The sequence below is a fragment of the Strongylocentrotus purpuratus genome, unplaced genomic scaffold, assembly GCF_000002235.5.
Source record: "Strongylocentrotus purpuratus isolate Spur 01 unplaced genomic scaffold, Spur_5.0 spur5_scaffold_4, whole genome shotgun sequence".
Lineage (NCBI taxonomy): Eukaryota > Metazoa > Echinodermata > Echinoidea > Camarodonta > Strongylocentrotidae > Strongylocentrotus > Strongylocentrotus purpuratus.
The window spans coordinates 19,954,494-19,977,589 of NW_022145610.1; the positions used below are offsets into that span (position 1 = coordinate 19,954,494).

Consider the following 23,096-nt stretch of genomic DNA (forward strand, 5'->3'; position numbering starts at 1 on the left):
CGTAATAGGGGGTGGATGCAGGGAGGGGCGAGTTCGATCCCCCTCCCTCCTCATTAAATTATTAGAGAAAGAAGACGATTCGTTGTTCCGTTCTCGTCTCTTAAATTCTCGTCTGAATTCAGTTTCACACCCCCCCCCCCCCTTCTGCGCGAAGCGCAGAAGCTTTGACGTTTCATTACATTAATAGAGAAAGAAGACGATTCGTTGTACCGTTCTCGTCTCTTAAATTCTCGTCTGAATTGAATTCAGTTTCACCCCCACCCCCCCCCCCCCCCCCCCCCCCCCCCCCTCCTGCGCGGAGCGCGGAAGCTTTACGTTTCATAAAATCTTAGAGAAAGAAGACGATTCGTTGTACCCGGCGTTCTCGACTCTTAATCCTTGTCTGAATTTCAAAAATGTTCTTTGTCTGCTCCTTTTTTTCCCCACTTTTGTCTCCTCTTTTTTTGGGGGGGGGGGGCTGGCGTTTTTTGGGGGGACCGCCCCCCCCCCCCGCCCTTGCTAAGCGCCTGCGGTCAGATGAACATAATTTGATACAATAAAATTGTCCGGTAGCTCAGGGGTTTAATGCAATACATTACCGTCAGATGAGCATCTAAGGGCCCGCCTTAGGGCCCTAGAATCCAGGGGGCAGAGCCTCCGGAAGCTTTGGGGTTTTAGGCATTTAATCACAGTCAGATGAGCATAGTTTGATATCTCATTATTTTGTGACACTGGCAGTTAACTATTCTCTCTTTCTTGCTCTCTTTCTTTCTATTTCTCTTTAACCACAAAAAAAAGTAGGGGGGAGGGAGCTCGAGGCTCCCGATCCCCCCCCCCCCCCCCCCCGTTCCTGACATGTAGGCATCTCATATATCTTGCCTGGCTGTAAACCCAAGGAATTTGTCATTTTCCAACAAACGCATACAAAAGTATAATTTACTAAATATTGAGGAAAAAAAATTCGGAAAATTATGTCATTTTAGCATTATTTGTAAACGACCGTTATGGAATTAGAATTATATTTCCCCCAAGCCCCCCCCCCCCCCCCCATTACACCTTGTTGGCGGGAAAATCGGACCTGATCTCCCCTACCTTTTTTCTTTCTCTTTGTGCTTCTTCTTTCCCTTTCTCTCCTCTTTCCCTTTCACTTCCCTTCTTTCTCTCTCGTTTATGGGTAAGGGGGTGGGGGGGGGGGGGGGAGGCAAGGGCCTTTCGGCCCTTCTTTTCTTTTCTTCTCCTTCCCTTTATCTCCTCTTTTCCTTTTTCTTTCCCTTTCCTTCCTTCTCTCTTATTATTTTGATGGGGGGGGGAGGCAAGGCCCTTTCAGCGCCGATCTCACAGTTTCCCCCCTTTTCTTTACTTCTTCCTCTTAAATCTTTCTCTCCTCTTTCCCTTTTCCCTCTCTCTCTCTCTCTCTCTCTCTCTCTTTTGCGGGGGGGGGCAAGGCCCGCTCGCCCCCCTAGATCCGCGCCTGGGGTATTATAATAATAATAATATGGATATTAATGTAACGCCGGTATCCGCCAGGCTCTGACGCTCATGGCGCTGTACAAAATTATAACAATATTATGTTCTAAAATTAAAATCGCATTGCAATGACGAGTTTGTTCATACCAGGGGCGGATCCGGCGGCGAGGAAGGGGCCCCAATTCGTGATAAAATATTAAGCGGCGACTTAGCCGACCGGCCGAATAAGCGGGGTATACGTAGTGAGCACTATTTGTTTAGTTTGGCTCAACGGGGGGGGGGGGGGGGGGGGGGGGGGGGGGGTATGGACCTCTATTTTTTTTTTTAATCAACACCCACCCCCCTCCCCCACCCTTTGAGCATTAACAAAAAAACACAAACAAAATCCATGGGGGGGGGGGGGGTCTTCTCCTTCTTCTTTATTTTGGCCAGGGGAGGGGGTTCATGCTCATGTACTTGTGGGTGTAATGTACATGCACATTATTGGGTCACTGTAGATAGTAATCGTGGTTTAGAATATCGAGACGAAGTTATACCCAGACGTTGTGTGCCACCTGGTTGTATTTTTTCTACGGACAGTTGAATTGAAACGGCAATTTTAAGAAGTTTACAAGCAACATTTCATAGATCATCTAAAGGACATTATTCATGATTAGAGCTATATTTTGATGAACATTTTTCGTTAAATCCGAATACAAAAGAGAAGGTTTTATGTCCAGACACCCATAACCCTTAACCCAATCGTACGTGGGTTGACTGGCACGCCCACGTATTTAGACTACCCCTTTTTCTATTCTCATCCTCCTCCTCCTCCTCTCCTCCTCTTTGTTTTTCTTATGTTTCTTCTTCTCCTTCTTTATAATTCTTCTTTCCCTTGTTTCCAATTATTTTTTCTCTCAACAGGCATAGAGTAGCCTAAAGATGTACTTACAAAATTGTATAAGACTAGTATCAACTTAACATAAATGCCACTTCTTCTATGTAACATTCCAATCGAAATAGGACAATATACATACATTTGAGCTAAGCTGACAGATATGTATATGAAATTCACTTTAAATGCAGGGCATTTACAATATACCTCATGGAGATATGATGTCAATTCAGTTCGATTCATTTCAAGGAAGGAACAAAAGATAACGAATAATTAGTCTATACATTTCTTTCTTATCTTTGATTATGTGTATATAATTATATATAATGCGAAAAGGAAATGTTTGGAAAAGATTTGAAAAATGTCTCAGTCGGGAATCGAACCCGGGACCACCACGCGTTACCAACGAGACGGACTTGTGGCTTCAGCGACACCAAACTTATTGACCGATATACCAATAGATTATTCAGAAAATAATTCCTCTGTCGGGGCAAATGAGTTTTTGGGCAATGGCAAGCCACATCCAAACGAATGCTTTAATTGTGATACATGTATGATTTAGAATGATGGTCAACAAGATGATAATGTCAGGAAATAATCATAGCACTATATTATAATTAAAACAGTTGAAATAAAAGTCATTGACAGTTCAACTCTCGATCGAGGACTTAAATTTCAACTGTTTTAATTATCATTTTTATATTTCATTTGTATTCCCTTAAATATGGTTCGGCCTTAACTCAGTCAAATCGGCGAAAGTCATAACCGATTCTAAATTGACAATTTTATATAAACAATATTTTTTGTTTTTTGTTGGTCATACGATAATTATGTAGTGTTACTTTGTTGAATGTTTTATTGTCCTCATCAGGCGGTGTCACACAGAGGCCAACAAATCCGGATTTTAGTTATCCGGTTTTTAATTATCCTCTTTTGGCTGTCTGACATCAATTATTCCTTCAAAAATCCCTTCAAAAAACCTCATATGAAGCAAGATTATTCTCTCTTGAAAGGATTTTTGAAGGGTTTTTTAAAGGGATTTTTCTGTCTGACACCAATGTTGAAATAATCCCTTTTAATAAGCATTGTGACATCACACGTTTAAATGCGCGCATTTAAACGTGTGATGTCATACTACCTAAACGGCGCATATACTTTCGATTGAACGTGTGATGTCACAATGCTTATGTACCTAAACGGCGCATACTTCGATTGAACATGTAATGTCACAATGCTTTATCTACCTAAACGGCGCGTGCGCAATGGCCCATCAAAATCCGGATTTTAGTTATCCGGATTATTCGTAGCCTGTCTGTCACCGACTCAAATGAAAAAACTAGATTTCTAAAATCTGGTTTATTCAAGATGGGTCGGGATTTTTCTGTGTGACACCGCTTATCGTTGTGACTGGCTTCTAACTGATCATACCATACTTATAATCTGGAAATGATGACTGAATACGCATGATCGATGGTAATACCCAAGAATCATGCAAGAGAGAGCTATTTATACACAGTGCCCCCACTGCACTAGTTTGGCCAGGAGGGATTAGACCTCCCTGCATGGTCACTGTCAGTGACAGGTGGTTATTTCATCAAATCAGAATTTAGCAAGACAGCCGCCTGTCTAATTCAATTAACATAAGAAAAAGGGGACCGAGGGTCATTGTTTCCTTTATAGAGGGCGCAAGTAGCTATAAGGGCTGCAAGAGACCGGAGGCGCATATTTTTTTTTACACAACTGTTTAGCCATTTTCGCGAAAAAATTCCAAGAAGTGCTCTGGTGAAAGAGTCTAGGTCGTCAGCGCACTGTGTGCAAGCACGTACACCCAGGGAAGGGAAGATGATAGAAAGGGGAAAACAATTAGGATAGTGGAGAGGATATGGAGAAGGAACAACAAGGACATACATAAGGAAAGAGAAGAGGATAAGTCAAAGGAAGAACATAGAAATACATAATTGAAGAGCTAAGAGGATCATAGATCTAGACTAAGGAAAAACAGGGAAATACATAAAGAAGGAGAATTTTTTAAAGGGAATCTATCATTAAAACAAAGAAATAGATGCATGACGAAGGAGAAAAGGATAGATTGAAGGAGAAACAAAGAAATACATAAAACAAAAGAGAAGAGGTTAGAATAAAAGAGAACAAAATAAATACATAACGAATGAGAACTGGGGGATAGATTGAAGGAAAAACAAAGAAAATTAACGAATGAGAAAAAGGATAGATTGAAGATAAAAAAAAAGAAATACATGACAAAAGAGAAGAGGATAGATTGAAGGAGAACACCAAAATACATAATGAAAGAGAAGAGAGGATAGATATACCCCGAAACAAATAACGAGTATGTACACATGTACAACTCCAGCAATCCAACAAAACTGCTAAGGGTAATGCAACTAATGCTAGACTCTGTCTCTAGTCGTTTGCACAGTATATTTGACTGAAGTGGCTAAACAGTTGTGTAAAAAAAATATGCGCAGACCGGAGAGCGCTATCTAGAATCACCAATCACTTGCATGATAGTCATGTTAGATCAGATTTTGACAAAATGTTAAACCCATAATGGTAGGGAGGGAGAGAAAGAGAGAGAGAGAGAGGGAGAGAGGGAGAGGGACAGAGAGGGGAGAGAGAGAGAGAGAGAGAGAGACTCAACAATATATTTTATATATAAATGTATATAAGATGGAAGCAGTATTTTAAATATGCCACGAAACACCCTTTCAATTATTTTCTAGGGATAAGAGGACTTTTTTTTTGGGGGGGGGGGGGGGAGGGGATCTCTATTTTTTTTTTTTCTTTTTTTTTTTATTAAAAACAAAAAAAAACACACAAAAGAAACGTTAAAGGGGGGGGGGGTAACCCCCCCCCCCCCCCCTCTGCGCACGCGCCTGACTTGGTGCATACTGTTTTGAACGATATATACAAGGGAAGCCCATGTTTATTCAGTTATGGATGTCGTGAGCTTGAACTGCCTATTCCATTATTCCATCACATGTGCTGTCCTTCCATTTTTCTCACAAAATTTATGAAAGTCAAAATTGTTATTCGCAAACATTTCATCAGGTTCAGTGACGTCATCCTGGTGTATTCATCGTTGACAAAAATAAATGTGGGGGATTCCCCACTGCATAGCCGACTTTTCGCTTTTGGATCATATCACTTGCAAAATGGGGGTTCTGATATATATGAGTTTTAATAAATCAATGCGTTTTTACATAATTTTTGATTGTTTTCATTCATATCTAATTATATAAGTAATAAATTAAAAATATGAAATGTATTGATTTATATGAGTAATGAAAAGCCATTCACAAAATATAAAATTAATAATTTGATCCCTCTTTAATAAATGCAACCGCGCTTCAGCAACCTCAGATCATATCAGCGCTAGCGCAGATAGCCACGCACGCAATGCGATGCCATCAACCAGCCCCATCAACCACCATCAGCTATACCTATATCTGCACGCTTAATTTATCAAACGCAAAAAACAAACGGGAAATGTGACTTTACAACCGCACCTTCTTCTTCTTCTTGGTTTCTTCCAGGTTTAGAAAACTGCGGTGAGTGTATCCTTCGCACCGTGTACTTCTACTTAGTCTAATCATAGTGTACATGAAATGATTTACTCGCCTGTCATTTACATGAATGGGACCCGAGGCCGAAAGACGTTTACTTAGGCCTAGATCTACGTTACATTTCGTATAATTTTTCAATCGCGATGGCTGCCGAAGTCAAAATTAAAAAGCCTAGCTACAAGGGTATCTTGTTGTATATTCAGAATCATTTGTCTAAAGAAGAAAGACATAATTGGGCGTTTTTAAAAGATTTACCCCCGAAGGATACAGAAGATTGTGAGAAAAATTTCCTCTATTTCTGGTCTTACATGATGAAGAGACAAAACGATTTTAATTATAGCGAAGACGATCCGAGTGACCTGTTTGATGATCTGCTTCAGATTGGACGTCAGGATCTACACAACAAAGCCAAGGAGAAGTATGGTAATTATTATCATGATTATTTAGCGTGCATCAAGAATATAGCCTGTCATAATCATTCATATACAGTATGCATTTAAATTCTTCTGCGATTATATTTTCACAACTTAATATGGGAATTATGATTTCAATTTTTGTTATTTGTTCATATTTCATTAAAGTTATCAATATTGGCTCTTGGTACAAATAACAGTAAATAATTCTTCTGATGATTCTTATTCAATATTCACTTCAAAATGCTGATTATATATATTCAGAGGATTTTTTATTTTGGGGCCTGATAATGGGCCAACCTGCCAATAAATAATGTCCAAACCTCAGTTTTTCATCAAATCGAATTGCGTTATCGAGACCGCCGAGAGCGTTTCCCTTGTTTGATGTTGACGCCGATATGAATTTTTGTAGTTGTATTATTATATCAAACACAAATTTGCAAAGCTGTGACTTATCTTGTGAGGTCCCCTCCAATTCGCTCTGTACAGAATTATCAAGTGTAATTTTAATCTGAATGTTAATTGTTAATAAGTATAGTGTACAGCTAATTTCACCAAACCTGTAAACTCCACATTATCCATTGCTGCCAACCATTCTTTTTTCAGAGGAATAATTGCTATGTATTTTGGGGGCTTTAAACAAATGCGAGGAACATTGGCCTTTTTTTGAAAACCTTACTGTGCATTCTGGTTCTGGTTCTGGATTTTACTCCGACAAAGCGGGATTGGTGGAATTATTTCCGTTTGGTGGTGTTTGTGAAAAAATCACAGAGCCTTCTATTAAAAATATCTATGTTTGGGGCGTCTAGGATGTAATGAAGCAGGTCGTTCCAATATTTAACAGTCCATGGGAAGAAGCTATTTGAGTAAATTGTTGAGTTGGTTCTACATGTAGGTCTCTGGAAGGATGCTGGGTGTGTGCGTCTAAGTTGGCGAGATGGTCTGGTTAAGTAGGGGTTCCAGTCGACGTCTACGAGGTTTGCGTTGATTTTGTACATCATATTATGTCGGGCAATCTTTCGTCTGGTCTCGAGGTCAGTCCACTGGAGAGAGGCTATAATGGCTGTCACGCTGGATTCTCTTGAGTAGTCTGTGAGACACATTCTTGCAGCAGCTCTTTGGACCATGTCAAGCTGATGTTTTCTTTTTGTGTGCTAGGGTACCATGCAGTCGTGCCGTACTCTTGTATGGGTTGTACAAGTGATAGATAAAGTCGTGATTTGACGTCAACAGTACATGCTTTGAAGTTGCGTCGGATGACTCCCAGTACCTTCTTAGAGCTCTTGGTGATGTTGTTAATGTGAGAGTTCCATTTTAGGTCGCTGCTGAAGGTGATGCCCAAGTAGGTGGCTAGAAGTTACCTGTAGAGTGTTGTTACATAATTTATAGGGGGTAATGTTTGGAGATTTCTTTGATGTGAAATGCATGGTAAAGCATTTGTCCGTGTTAAAAGCCATCTGCCAGTCGGAGCCCCATTTAGAGAGGGTGTCGAGATCCTTTTGAAGAGTTTGGGGGTCCATTTCTGAATTTATTTCCCGGTAGATTAATGCATCGTCAGCGAATAAACGTATCTTGGTACCTTTGGAGATACAGTCAGGCATGTTGTTAATGTAAATTAAGAAGCACAGAGGGCCGATGACAGTACCCTGTGGGACACTTGATGTAACTTCTGTAGCTGAAGATAGTTTCCCATCAAGTGTTACTCTTTGTTTTCTTTGTGTTAGAAAGGTTTTAATCCAGCCAAGTTCTTTTCCTCTTATCCCGTAGTGGTGGAGCTTCTTGAGCAGTCGTGTATGCGGAACGCGATCAAACGCTTTTGAGAAGTCCAATAGAACAGCATCGACTTGCTTATGTATATCAAAATATTTTGCGATGTCGCTGATTGTAGATACAAGTTGAGTATCACACCCCCTTCTTTTACGAAAACCATGTTGAGAGTCCACAAGAATATCAAGTCGGTCTAAATGTGACATGATGTTGCTAGTAAGGATATGTTCAAAGATCTTACAGCAGATTGAGGTTAGTGCGATCGGTCTATAGTTGCCGGGTGAGTTTTTGTTGCCCTTTTTGAAGATAGGTGTGATGTGGGACATAAGCCAGTCAGAGGGAAGATCACCTGAGTTAAGGCTTTGGTTAAAGATTGCTGATAAAATGGGAGCCAGCTCCTTGGCACACTCTTTGAGGAATCTACATGTAGCTGGCAATTGATCAGGCCCATTCTATTCATTGTTTCCATCTTTTGTTTCACCTAAATCTGAATTATAGAAGAGCTTAAACAGTACAAGCTGTCTCAGGCAAGAAGCCAAGGACAAGGATCTACAAGCCCTTCTGGATCAGGAACTCCTGCTCCAAACCTGCCGTCTCCTGGATCACCTGGTGTGGGTAGTGATATTGGCCGAGGACCTGGTCCTTCCCCGAGCACGCCCCAGGGTCAGCTTCCTGCGTATTATCCAGTCTCTCCACTAAACAACAGCCCAAGATATCATCAAGGTGGTCCTTCACCTGGAGCAACAGCTTATGAAGCACCACGCAAAGTCCCAGGATCACAGTCTCCGGGTTCAATACCAGCAGCCTCCCCTACCACTTCACCGGGAGCAACAGCTTATGAAGCACCACGCAAAGTCCCAAGCTCACAGTCTCCGGGTTCAATACCAGCAGCCTCCCCTACCACTTCACCGGGAGCAACAGCTTATGAAGCACCACGCAAAGTCCCAAGCTCACAGTCTCCAGGTTCAACACCAGCAGCTTCCCCTACCAGTGGATACTTACAACAGAGCTCAGCATTAAGCCCAAATCCTGGTGCTGGTACTACTTTTAGTCATGGATTAAAGAGCACAGAGCCATTACCACCAATGCCAAGCAATGTCGTCCAAATGCAAGGTTTACCCAGTGACCAGTCATCTGCTGGAGTGGTCCATGCCAACACTGGTCAAGATGTCAGTTCAGTTAGTTTACAGACATCTCTAAAAAGCAAGGAACCTGTGGGTAATCCTGCGGTTGTTAATCATGGCTTGAAGAGCTCAGAGCCACTCCGAACAATGCAAAGTAATATGGTACCAGGGCAAGGTGAGCCTGTTTCAGTGACCCCTGCTCATCTGTCTCCTGCTAACTCAAACTCTCTCATCAGTACAGCATCACCACTTATAAGCCATTCAGGTAATGCTAATGCTGAGCAGCTTCCACATTCCAGTTCAGGATCGATGATGAGTTCAGCAAGATCTTTGCGCACTAGTGATGAACAAGCAGCTTCACAGATACAAGTTCAAGCACACGCTTCATCCCTTGAGGCCGCTGGTAACATCAATCACACCCTAGAACATGCGATCCAACCATCCTCAACACCTGATCATCTAAGGAACATCCAACGACTTGTCGATCTCAGTCTCAGTGAGGCAGAGGAGATTGCGTCAAGGATTACAAGTAATCCCAACCAACAGCAGCCTGTCATTGGTGAAGGCGACACTGTAAGAGACAGTGCAAATGCCCCTTCTGGAGCAGAGGTTCTCCCAGCAGATGTTGTCAGAGACTCTGCATCAGATCAAGAGCAAGTTGGTGAAACTGCAGCAGGGGCACTTGCTTCCATTCTTGACTTCCGCCAACCTCGAAAAGACAAGAAGGTTACAAAAAAATTGAGAGGCTACCAGGTGGAATTAGCTGACCCAGGACTCCAAGGTGTCAACTATGTCATCTGTGCTCCAACGGGGTCAGGAAAGACCATCACCGCAGCTTACATTTGCCACACAAATATGATGAAAATGAAGAAAGCTGGCAAAGAAGATGACTTCAAAGCCATCTTCATTGTTCCTACAAGGCACTTGAAGAAGCAGCAGCGAGATGGCTTCCAAGATTTATTCGTTCCAGGGCAGGTTACATCTCTTGCGGAAGGGCAGATGTTCCGTGATGCCTTTGAGAAAGGCAATGTAAGAGTCTTGATGATAACTTCCCAGGTGTTAGTGAATGCCCTGACCCAGAATGAATTCAAGCTACCTGAAGTGTCTATGCTGGTATTTGATGAATGTCACCACACGACCTTGAACCACCCTTACAATGAAATCATGCGACATTACCTGAGGGAGAAGAAAGCTGTTCTAGTTCAGCAAGGAGTACCTGAAGAGCAGTGGCCTATAGGACAGCCTGTAGGACGTCCCCAAGGAGGAATACCCCAGGTGGTTGGTAAGTTGTCCAAATTTAAATACATTCTTAAATTTTTGCCTGCTTAGGCTGCCTGTTCAAATATGCAGCAGCAAAGCGTTGCAAAAAAACACCTACATTTTTGTTTGTGTATTTATAAGCGAATGGCAATTTTGAGGATACATATTTTTTTTAAACGCTGTGGCGCCATCGGCAATTAAAAATTAACATTATTATTCTAATCGTGTATTATGAGATTTTCGAATCATCATAATTAGACAAATGGGCTACCGGTATGTATTGCTGAAAATTACAAACAAAGAAAGGCACCAGACAATTACAGAATGAGACATGGAAATCTTTAAGTTATTTTGAGTCATAAATAATTACAGTTTCAGGAGCAGTTATGTTGCTGGGATGTTGCTACCTAATTTCTTTCACATGTGAATAAAAAGTATATTAACATGAAAGTTGAGCAATTTATTTTCTATCTTTACAAGGGGACTGTATTTTAAAGGGAAAGTCTACCCCCAAAATAAGTTTGTTTCGATAGAGGCAGAATAATAAGAAAATCAGGTGCGTGAAAGTTTGAGCAAATTCTGAATGAAAATAAGAAAGTTATGAATTATTGAAGTTGTGATCAATCAAATACAAATTGGCAACTCTGTGACTTATTATACGAGCTCTCCTTCATTTGCTTTGTGCATAATATTCCATAAAATCATGTTTTCTTCGTTATTGATGACGGAATATATATTTGTTCCTTGCAGGGGGAGTATAGAAACATATTTGCAATTATTATATTTAGGGTGCATGTATGGTTGAAATTTTTCTTGAGGGAAAATGAAAATTTTAGATTTTTTTAGTACTAAGCAAATGGAAGTTGAGCTCGCATTTAACGTCATAGAGTTGCCAATTTGTGTTTGATTGATCACAACTTAAAAAATCCTAACTTCCTTATTTTTAATCGGAATTTGCTCAAACTTTCACTGACTTGTTTCTCTCATTTTTCTACTCCTATTAAAACTAACTTAATTTCAGGGTGGACTTCCCCTTTAAAGAGTTGGGAATGAATTGATTCAAATTGATTGCAACTCAAAATTAATCGCAACTGTGTATTAAAGGGATTGGGTATATTTGTCTCAGATTTTAAACAAAATCCTGGATTTAGCTCATACTGCAATCATAATTACAAACCTTTAGGTCAGTCAGGAATCCTTTGATGTTTACAAGCTGATCGCCCGTCTGATTATCAAGATATTTATGATTGGCATTCAAAATTTCATCAACCCTTTTCCCAACGGTTTTTATAACACTTCAGTCTATTGGCCGGGGAAAATTAAAAATCGGTCACTCAAAGATTTTTTACTTGTTTGAGGCACTTCATGATCATTTTGAGGCGCAACTTTTTTAGGCCTTCAACATTACACCATATCACAGATGCTGATCATGCATCTCAGATTTGGCATTTTTGAACAATTAATGCTTTTAAGAGATAGTAGATGCGTTTAATTATCTCCTCGCGGACGAAGTCGGAGGGGATATAGAATCGCTGCCGTCCGCCAGTCCATGCGTCCGTCCGTGCGTCCGTAACAAATTTGGTTTCCAATTGATAACTTCAGTAATGATTGATGGATTTTAATGAAATTTGATATGAAAGTACATGATATCAAAATACAGGCTAAGTTTGATTGTGGAGTACGTAGGTCAAAGGTCAAAGGTCATAGCTCATTAAATATGCGATAAAATACACATCTGGTTTCCGATCGATAACATTAGTAATGTTTGACAGATTTTAATGAAATTTGATATGAAGGTTCATGGTATCAAAACACAGCCTACAGTAAGTTCAATTTCCGAGTATGTAGGTCAAAGGTCATAGCTCATTAAATATGCGAATCTGGTTTCCATTCCATAACTTGAGTAATATTTGACAAATTTTAATGAAATTCGATATGAAGGTACATGGTATCAAAACACAGCCTTAGTTCAATTGCTGAGTATGTAGGTCAAAGGTGAAAGGTCATAGCTCATTAAATATGCAAAAACACCTAATTACATATGTGAAAATGTGGTTAACTTCCTTGCCTAGTAATATAATAGACCAATGGAGGTAACCCTGCGAGGGGATGCTACGCTTTGCGTTGACTTGTTTCAAGTTATGATTGCTTCAAATCAATCATAACTCTTTATAAGACATGGCCCAACACTTAAAGGGACATTTCAGAATGTTAAATCTGAGATGCTCGGCCCTACGTGATATCAGTGTCTGTGATATGGTGTTACATTAAAGCCCTACAAAAATTGCGCTTCAAAGTGATCAAGAAGTGCCTCAAAAAAGTAAAAACCGTTGAGTGACCAGTTTTTCCATTCTCATTTTCCCCAATAGACTGTAGTGTTATGAAAACCGTTTGGCAAACGCAAAATTTGATTTTGTTTTTTCAATCATAAATATCTTGATAATCAGACAGGCGATCGGCTTGTAAGAGTCATGAGGTTCCTAACTGACCTAAATGTTTATAATTTTCATTGCAACATGAGCTAAAACAAGGATTTTTTTGAAGGATCTAAGACAAAGTTACCTGATCCCTTTAATGTTCTTTTATTCTGTTTGAATACTTTTCTTTCTTACATGTAGGGCTTACTGCATCGGTTGGTACAGGCACCTCTGACGATGCACATGGTCACATTGTTACACTATGTGCAAACTTGGATAGCTATGGAGTCATGATTGTCAACAAGCCAGAAAGTGTGCAAGAAATGAAGAAATACAACAAGCCACCAGAACAGGATCAAATACTTGCACTCCCTAGGAGAGAGTTAACCCCAGAAAGTTCCCGCTTTATTGAGATCCTGGAAACCATCATGGAAGAGATTGAGCAGAAAGTCCTAGCCAAGCACCAGGACGACCATGAAGGCATCACTTTCTCCTCCCCAACATATGGAACTCAAGTGTACGAGAACTGGATTGCCAAGATTCGTGCTGATGCAGAGCTTCGCTTCCCCAACCTTGAAATCTGTGCCAATTATCTGTTCCGTCTAAACCTAGCCCTACTGCTGTACGAGGACTTACGCGCCACGGACGCACTAGAGTCTATGGAGATCTTCAAGCTACAGACAAGGGGAAGACAGGATGAATTAAGGGATGGGCGACACTGCAGGATGATCTATGAGGAGAACTTGCAGGAGCTGAAGGAACTAGCAAGTAAGGAGAATCCGTTGTCTAATCCCAAGTTACTCTGTCTACATGAGATGATCAAGAAGGTGTATAGCAAGGAACCTAAATCAAAAGGTGAGTATCGTGGATTTTATCAGATCTTCAATTGTAAAGCCAAATATATGATGTAAACCACTGCCACAAAATAAAATAATTTTATGTGTGATGGAATGTTAAGTGGGGGAAAAGGTAGTGTCAAATAATACCTTTTATATCTTCATGAATATATAAATACGTTTTATTAAATAGTTGTACCATATGTATGAAATAAAGAATTAACATACTTTTCAGCTTTGCACAAAACAACTCCTGTATTATTCTTTGAAATGCTAGAGCACCGAAATGGCATCACACCTAAAGCCGGTAATAATCTCCAAGTTTGGATGCGCTTAGGGATTCTAATAAGCGCTATATAAAAACTAAAAACTAAAAACTATTATTATTATTTTAGATTGAAATGCAAGATGTGGATTTCCTAGAACTTGTCCAATCTTGCCCAATACGTTTGGTTTATATAGCTTTGTTTTTCACAAAACAGGAGTATAGTGACAGACATCATGGCTCTGTACTTGAATGTATATTAACATTTAAAAATATCATTTTCGTTGTAGGGATCGTGCTAGCAAGGACCCGTTTTGCAACACATGCCTTGCTGAAATTCATCAACGAGTGTGATGAACTGAAGAAACTCAGACCTCCAATTAAGCCAGTCCGAATAGTTGGACAGAGCGGAGATATTGATCAAGGACTAACGCTGGCAAGACAAGAAGCTGCGTTGAATGACTTCAAAAGCGGTAATATGCCTTAGAGTTTTCTTTTAGAATGTTTGAGGATACTGTCTTTAAGGGTGCTACCGTGCTTGTTTGTAATACAGTGCAAGTAGCATATCAATCTGCTCTTAAAGATTGCTACCCCACAGATAATACAGATATTGTAAGGTAGTTTACAGAATCCAGAGCAGAATAAGACTCAAGTACTTTGCACTGGTAGTTCATGATGAATTGACCATTCTATAGAAAGTAAGTCATCATGTTTAACCTGCCGAATTCAAAGCCCAAGATAACTCACGGTGTAGTGTTTTTAAAGAACAAATTATATAGCAATCAAGTAATATTCAAGGGGTTGGTAGGAATATACATGCACATAATACTTTGACTAATAATTGAGGAGGCGCGATAGCTCAGTCGGTAGAGGAGTGGTCTCGTGATCCGGTGACTCGGGTTCGAAACCAAGTCGATGCGCTAGTGCCCTTTGCAGAGCTGCCAACTAGTACGGATTTTCCGTAATTGGTACGGAAATCAACGGCAATTACGGAAGCACGGAAACCCCTTCAAAAATTACGGATTCCCCGATTTCTGGACATGCCTATGTATTAACACATGCATTATGCATATGCGAGTGTTTTAGCGGTAATGATCGCGATACTTCCCGGGCCTCGGCCCGGTGGTTAACTTTTGAGCGCACGGAAATATCATCCACGCCTCAGCCACGACCACTGCACACACATGTAGCTACCATCGAAAGATATACACACCGCCCTGCCCATATGGGCTGCGTGTGCTAGCTTTCAGCATGCAATATATATCGGGGAGACGGCAAACTCGTCACAAGTCCATTTAGCCACCTTGCAAACCAACCCGTACGGTACCATGTCCATGTGTAGTTTATAGCAGGTCTACAATTTTTTTCCCCTTAGTGATGGGTTCTCATTGTTATGATAATAAAAGTACGACTCGACTAATGATGAAGATGATGATGATGATGATGATGATGATGATGATGATAATTGTCATAAGGAAAATGAATGTACTTCCTTGATTAAACTTGAATTTATATTCAACAATTATTGTCATTGTGTTTTATTTCACATTATTTGTTGGATCATGTTTATTCATTTCATTTTATTCATATACCCCTTTTCATTGTTGACAACAAAATATGATACACGAATAAATTTTGAATGAGCTGACACACAAAGTTTTGACCGATACGAAAGCGCATGCATGGTGGATGTGCTGAAACAAGTGGCACGATATTTATCTAGGCGAAATATGCATTGGCCGAGTGTTACACTACCGCATGTGCAGCAGGTCGGCCGTGGTCGCGTCAAACTTCGAGTAACCGACGGAGAAAAATGACTTCAACTTCATCGAAGAAGCGTTCTAAAAAACTGCAAACCTTCTCAGGTGAAATGGTAATGCATTGTTCCGTCGAAAAGGAATACAAACAGTGCCTGTTGTACACATTGCTCATCCGATTTTGGAATTGGTCATGGCGGTTCGAACGATATCCAGGTACATCTGAAGTCGGTGAAGCACCGGACTGCAGCGGCGGAGGCAAGTTCCAATTCCCGCAGTCATGACATCGCCCAGTTTTTCGTCGCAAAGGACAATTCTGTCACGAACGCCGAAGTGAAGTTTACTCAATTTTTGATAGAGCACAACATCGCGTTTTCAGCAGCAGACCACCTTTCACAACTTGTCAAAAATGCCTTCCCTGACAGTAAAATTGCAATTGTAAAAACCTGAAGTGAATATACACACGTAAGTGAAACAGGGTAATGATACATCAATCCTCTAATAACCATTGTTTTTTTATAGCACTTAAAATGATGTTATAAACAGAATGTTCTTGTTTTTACTTCAAGTCCTGTCATTCAGAGTGATGCTATTACCATGGTACTAGTATTTGTGTTGTGGTGTTGTGTGCAGCTCTACAATGTACGTGCAAATGCAGTCTTCTTGATGTTGAAAGCGCCGCGCTTGAAATTACTGATTTCCATCCAAAATTACTGATTTTTAGCTTTCAGATTACTGATTTTGGTTTCAGAGGTTGGCAGCTCTGCCTTTGGCAAGGCATTATCCTCATTACCAGGTCCCTCTGAGAGGACCTAAAGCCGTCGGCCGTCTGGTTGCTTATTTACAAGCATTTATGCTTTCTTAGCTGTCAGGTAAAATAACCACCACCATATTCAATTACTTGTTGATAATAGTACAACAAGGTGTTTCTATTTTGTTTGTTTCAAGACCGAGCTAATCTCCTTGTGGCCACTGATATCGTCCAGGAAGGTTTGGATATTCCTGCTTGCAATGTAATCATCAGGTACAACTTTGTCAGCAATGAGATTGGAACGGTGCAATCAAAGGGACGAGCAAGAAAAGAAGGTTCCAAATGCTTCCTAATCGTTGAGAGGTAAGATCTAGTTTGCAAGGTTGACAGCTCTGCATGTATATGGTCAATGCAATGCAATTCAAAGTTATTCAGGCTGTTCTTTTTTAATGCATGATTTTTGTTGGGGGTTTAGGGCACCTGAACAAGCCTTTAATTACTTGCCAAAATGCCCGGTGTCCCTGTTGTCCCTGAAAATATCTGTATCCCAAATCATTATCTTGCATAGGAAAGTTGAGTCACCATAGCATGGGTCTCTTGGTGGATGCTGGAAAGTGGGAAAAGAGTTAATGAGGATTTTCCAGGATGAAGTTGTCCTGGATTTTTTAGGCTTAATTTTGCCCAATCTACTATTCTTTTTTGTGTACAGTGGATCAATTAACGAAGGAAGAGAACATAAGAACAGAGAGAGGGTTGAGCAGATGGATAAAGCGATTCGTGACGCAAACGACTTACAACCACACGAATGGCATCGGGAAGTTCGTCAGAGGCAGGTATGTCGATCTAAATCCAGAGACTCAATAATATTCTATACTTTTACCACACTATTCACATAATGATATCATGTTTCCATGCACTTCAGATGGACTTTGGAATGTATTGTGTGTCCCTTAAAGGCCCACTGCACTGCTTGTAGCTACTTGCGCCCTCTATATAACAAACCATGCCTAATCAGTGACCATTGGTCCCCCATGATCCTCTTTTTCTTATGTTAACTGAGAGCTGAGTTGATGAGATAACCACCTGTCCAGTGACCTTGCAGGGCAGTCTAATCCCTCCTGTAAACTATGGCAGATACGCTTTAAAAATCAGCAGATTTATATTCAAAGTTTTTAATGATTTTAAAGTATCATCAAAACAGTATCTTGCTTTGTATGTAACAGGCTCTATACTGCTAAACCGGTTCTATATTCAAAATGTTAGCTTCAAGCCTTCAATGATACTTCTGTAAAAGAGATATTTCAAATTTGAATAAGAGTAAAAGTGACGAGTAGACTAGGCTATTTTCCTGAATGCACTTGCTTAGAAAAGGATATGCAAGGAACCCGAATTTAAGTTGTTAAAGATGTATCTTATATTTCTTTCATACTCTTAGTACCTTTTAACCCAGAACGTTGAGTATTGTTTGAGAGGTTGATTTTGTATATACAGCATGTCCACCAATTATTTTGATTGGTGATTGTTCCTCCCATTTAAGAACGACGAGAGGGAGACAGAGATTGAGATGGAAATACATACATACAGTTAACATCTAAATCATTCATACCCCTTGTGAATTTGATGTTTTTTGTATGTCTTGTAATTCACAAATGAGAGAGAGAGAGAGAGAGAGAGAGAGAGAAAGAAAGAGACAGTAAGAGAGAGAGAGAGAGAGAGGGGGTGGAGCAATTGGCATATTTACTGCAGAGCCATCTATACACAGAGTTTGGCCAACCCGGTTCGAGTTGGACACAATATGGGGACTACTGCTTTGTTGGGCAAGCACAAAACAAAAGAATATACGCCATGTTGTGACCCAGTGAAACCAAGTTTACCAAACTCTGTGTATAGATGGCTCTGATTTGCTGCATTGTCATAAACTGAAAGGTGTATGGAGCCTAATCATAATTACGGTATAACTGTCCTTTTTTTATTTAGGCTCCTCACACTATGTATTGTCCTTAATTTCCTGTTGCCTGTTGTATCATTCTTCCCTCAAAACTTTACTGTATTTACAGATTTTACAGTGTGCTGTCCTTGATTTACGTTATCTACCTGCGTTGTTTCGTAGCCAACTCTTCAACTTGTATGAGTCTGAATCACTTTTCATGTAAATGTGAAAACAAATAAATGTCAAACTTATGAAATAATGATCAAGACCTTAATAAAAGACGGTTCTTTCACTTCCCTCTTTAATAGCTGACCATCATTAGGGATATTGAGGAGAAAGAAGAAATGAAGAGAATCCAGCAAAAGGAGAGCCAGCAAGTAGATGTCAAGCTTCTGTGCAATAAATGTGAGCAATTCATCTGCAAATCATCTGACCTGGAGAGGAGACTATCCAACTACACCTGTCTAGACCCCACTATTGCTGAAAGGACACGCAATGTTCGCACCGGCTGTATAATTTTTAGAGAGTCCAAAACAATTGGTAAGTCTAAACTAGGTGATATTCTTTGAGGTGACCAATCACCAACAAAAATACTTTGCTTTGTATACATCAGGTTCTATTTAAGCAATGTATTTGAAATACATGTATCAGCTTTATATACATGTATTATTCTTATAAATGAAGACAAAAATTGTAAGGGTAAATATGATCTGATTACGGTAAAGTTAAAAAAGTGACTTTTTATAACGTGGTTATTAATTGTTATGCCTTCGCCCACTAAAGGTGGTGCCAGAGGCATTATGTTTTGGGGCTGTCCATACGTCCCGCTTTCTCGTTATCGCAATATCTCAAGAACCACTTGAAATATTAACTGCAAACTTGATGATAGTATGTATCACCATGGGAAAGCAATCCCAGTAGATTTTGGAGTAACTAGGTCAAAGGTCACTGACGTCAACTAGGGCCACATTGTATTTATTATGAGATAGATATATCAGAGGCTTAAATATATTTGACTGTTTCCAGTTCAAAATTAAGTTATACAAGCTTTAAAAGGGTTGTCAGGTAGCCAATCAAGACTATAAATGAGTAATTTTGCAAAGCCATTGTGTTGCACAAAGCAATCGTTTCGTCAATTGGTGCCTATTGTTTTGTCTAACATTGCATGTGTGGCCAACGAGTGACAAAGCAGAGATGCGAAGAAAGCAGATAAAGTATCAAGTGCCCAATTGCGTATCTCTGATACAGGTGAACTATATAAACTATATATAACTATTATCCTCCCATTTCTACCATTCTTTACCAATGCAGGCATTGTAAAATGCAGATGTGGTAACCAGCTTGGACAAGCCTTGGAGTTCAAGCGTCTGCATTTATGGAAACCTGGATATAACCTGAGCCCAAAAAGCTTCTTCTTCATGTACAATGATGACCCAAACAGCAAGCGAGTCTTTGCCAAGTGGAAGAAGGTGGATTTTCCTATTGCTTCCGAGGAGCAGTAAGCTAGGGGTTGATCCTTAAATTGGACACTCTTGCTAAGCCCAGGAAAATGTTGTTGATGTCGAGTTAATAAGTCATCGGACTTTAGATCACAAGGTATAGGGTTTGATTCCCTCCCACAGACAGATTTTAATTGACGTCTACGATTGCGACACTTTTCCGAGGTAAACTCATTGTGTACCTGGTAGGATGTATTCCATAAATGCACCGAGAGCTACGGATATCGTAGCTAGAGCCGGGGTAATAATATACAAATATTGACTGCTTTGAGGGGCATGGTTAGAATTATTTCCCAAGGTGATCTCAAAACTGTACTGAGACCTGAGATGATGTTGAGGGGCATAGTACAGTCTTGAGATCACAGAGGAGCTATAATTTAACCTTTGACCACAAAATGAGCAGTCAATATTTGTTTTATATACTGCATCCCAGTGTCTATTCTTTACAAAAAGAGATAGTTTAACAAAACATGCCTGACAAAATGAATTTAGTTGTCGAGTCTGGGGAAATTTACCCATCTAAGATCATTGCGCTTCTCACTGCTCGTGTTATCTTCACTCGTAACCATTGCATCCTTTTATTCTATGTGCAAGTAGAACTATGCCCAGTCAATATTTTTTTGCTATACTGCCCCGCAATTACTAGCGCATTTCTTGCCTGCAGCTTTGACCAATCAAAGGCCTAGAATTTTGATATGCCATATTTATACTGCTTTGTAAGGGTATGCAGTCATTATTCCATGATGTAATACATGCCTTTAATACAGGAATGGAATGTTAATATGATTATATCAGAATCGTTCTGCAAAATCAGATGTTGCTGCTTTGACCTTTGAATTTTGCAAGCTACACTTGGGTCCATCTACAGATGATGAGACCAAAATAGACATATTCATAATATGTCCCTGCGGAGTGGGAGAAGTGCGATGTTCCTTTTGCTGCAGAGAAGAAATAATGAATTGGCCAGTCATACAGCCCTAATCGTTATGAGAGGAGAAGTTGTATACAAATTTTTAACAAAGAAACCTTGTTTATAGAGTCGATAGTGTTGTTTATAGAATCAAGCATCTTTCATAGAATCAATGAGCAGATAAGGTGTACCCATGAGGTACATGTTCAAGTATATTATGTCTTAAAGATTATGAAAGAAATATCAGTGTATGTCACTGGCATTGGTTAATTCTTGTGCTTTTCAGTGAATGTCATTTTCAGTAATTTTTTCTCTTCTTTAATTTTCTGATATATTACTAGTCCATACAACTCATTTTTTGCATGATAATGAATTTAGCATGACCTGTAGCTAGTTTTTATCCTAATAAAATTCCATGATATGATCTCAAGATTAGCTCTAAAATTGCAATCAAGTACCTGCTGGTTTTGGGATACTGTGCTTTAAAAATATATATTGTTATCATTATTTCTTTCTCTTTTGTTTCTCTTTTATGTGTAAAGGTATATTCTGCAATTTCTGTGTTAGCTCAAAGCAAACAGCAAATACTTATATGCATGTATATCTGAATTTAAATACCAGAGAAAAAGTAATATATATATCTTGAATAGATACTTATATCCAGTTGTTTTAGCTAAATCTAATTTGCCTGGTGAGAAAAACAAATAAGAAAAGAAGAAGAAGAAGAAGAAGAAGAAGAAGAAGAAGAAGAAGAAGAAGAAGAAGAAGAAGAAGAAGAAGAAGAAGAAGAAGGAGAAGAAGAAGTTATCATCTGTTCGGGGCAAGAAGGGCTGTCATGCAGAGTCAGCACCCTTCTGGCTCCAAACAGACTATATTAGAATAGATGTTCAATATACTGTATTTGAGCTTGAAACAGTTGAATCCTAATCCAGAATGCCTATTTGTATTACCAGTACATATTTAATGCAAACACCCATGAAATGCCATTGGCCCTATGGTTGATACATTTTGTTAGGTTTAAGGGTCAGGATTAGGGTAGGGTTTAGGGTTAGGTTTAGGGTAGCATTACCTATATTAGGCCTAACCACTTTGATCCAAAAGTTGGACGGTATAGAATGAACGATGTTGGCTTAAAGTGTATCGATTACCAAATTGTATTCTGCTCTGTATGTTAGCAGTTCCAAGTTGTAATGCTGTTTTCAAAATATGAGTTTCAATATTACTTCTGTGAAGAGATTTTTTGCAGTACACTCTCTATTAACATTAATAAAAGGAACTGGTGAGTAGTCAAAGTGATGTACCTGTATGCACTCGCATAAAAATTATGGGCCCGCACAGAACCCATATCTGACTTGGATTTCATGTTGTTCATTATCTTCTACATACTCCTTATCCGTTAGCCCATATAAAGCCGAGTCGAGCTTTATTGAGGTTGATTTATCCACTCTAGCTGCTTGTAAATGTAGTCAAATCCAATGTTTTTTTAATTCTTTGTAAAGGTGAGCGGTACACTTTAAGACCAAATGGAATGCAACACCAACGTAATCTTTAACTCTATAGAATATTTATATATATATTTATTTCTTTATCATCAATTTATCATTATGAAGTGTTCCTGAATTGCGCATTTTGAACTGGGCTCTGATGATCTGATATATATGAAATGGAGAAAATAGACCCTCTTCTGTATTTAGATTTAACATTTTTGTAATTAACATTCAGAAGATTGTCTATGGTTGAACTAACATAGCAACAACTACTTCATGCAGAAGGTTCAGTGCCAAACGAAATATCTGCTCTGATAAATGAATTTGTACTAGATAACAGAAATAAAATATTAAAACATCCATTAATATGCCATTGTGGAAATTGTTGCCATTGATGAAGACATCATTTTTAAAACTGAAATGTAAAATTAAGTACGAGTAGACTAATATTGCATGCATGTTCTCCATGACTCAAATTTACGTCAGGTAAATATATTTGTATAAAAATGAATATGAATTAGTGTTGGAATAGAGAGCAAAGGTTTAGCAGAAAACAGAATAAGTGATGTATACTCCCAGTAAAAAGAGCAAGCATTTTTGCCCTGCCCCCTCCCATTTCTGTTGATCTGATCTGAGACCAGGGGGGTGTTTCACAAAGATCTTAAGTAGAACTTAACTCTAAGTTTGAATTACAGTCATTTGTAGCCTTGAAATAAAATATATTCAAAAGCAAAAATTCAGGTATTTTAGACTTTTAATTCCACAGCAAGAACATG

General features: G+C 39.4%; 2 protein-coding genes across 2 annotated transcripts; both read left to right on the forward strand.

Annotated features, from left to right (window-relative positions):
- Nucleotides 1–6,215: 6,215 nt before the first annotated feature.
- LOC115929069 (skin secretory protein xP2-like) lies at nucleotides 6,216–9,477 on the forward strand. Its single transcript, XM_030997216.1, has 3 exons — nucleotides 6,216–6,327; nucleotides 8,583–9,262; nucleotides 9,445–9,477. Exons 1-3 carry the CDS (start codon nucleotides 6,216–6,218, stop codon nucleotides 9,475–9,477), a joined length of 825 nt encoding a protein of 274 aa, XP_030853076.1.
- LOC105441782 (probable ATP-dependent RNA helicase DHX58) lies at nucleotides 9,473–21,911 on the forward strand. Its single transcript, XM_030997834.1, has 7 exons — nucleotides 9,473–10,490; nucleotides 13,087–13,740; nucleotides 14,277–14,459; nucleotides 16,692–16,857; nucleotides 17,204–17,327; nucleotides 18,733–18,964; nucleotides 19,736–21,911. Exons 1-7 carry the CDS (start codon nucleotides 9,518–9,520, stop codon nucleotides 19,924–19,926), a joined length of 2,523 nt encoding a protein of 840 aa, XP_030853694.1. The 5' UTR covers nucleotides 9,473–9,517; the 3' UTR covers nucleotides 19,927–21,911.
- Nucleotides 21,912–23,096: the final 1,185 nt, after the last annotated feature.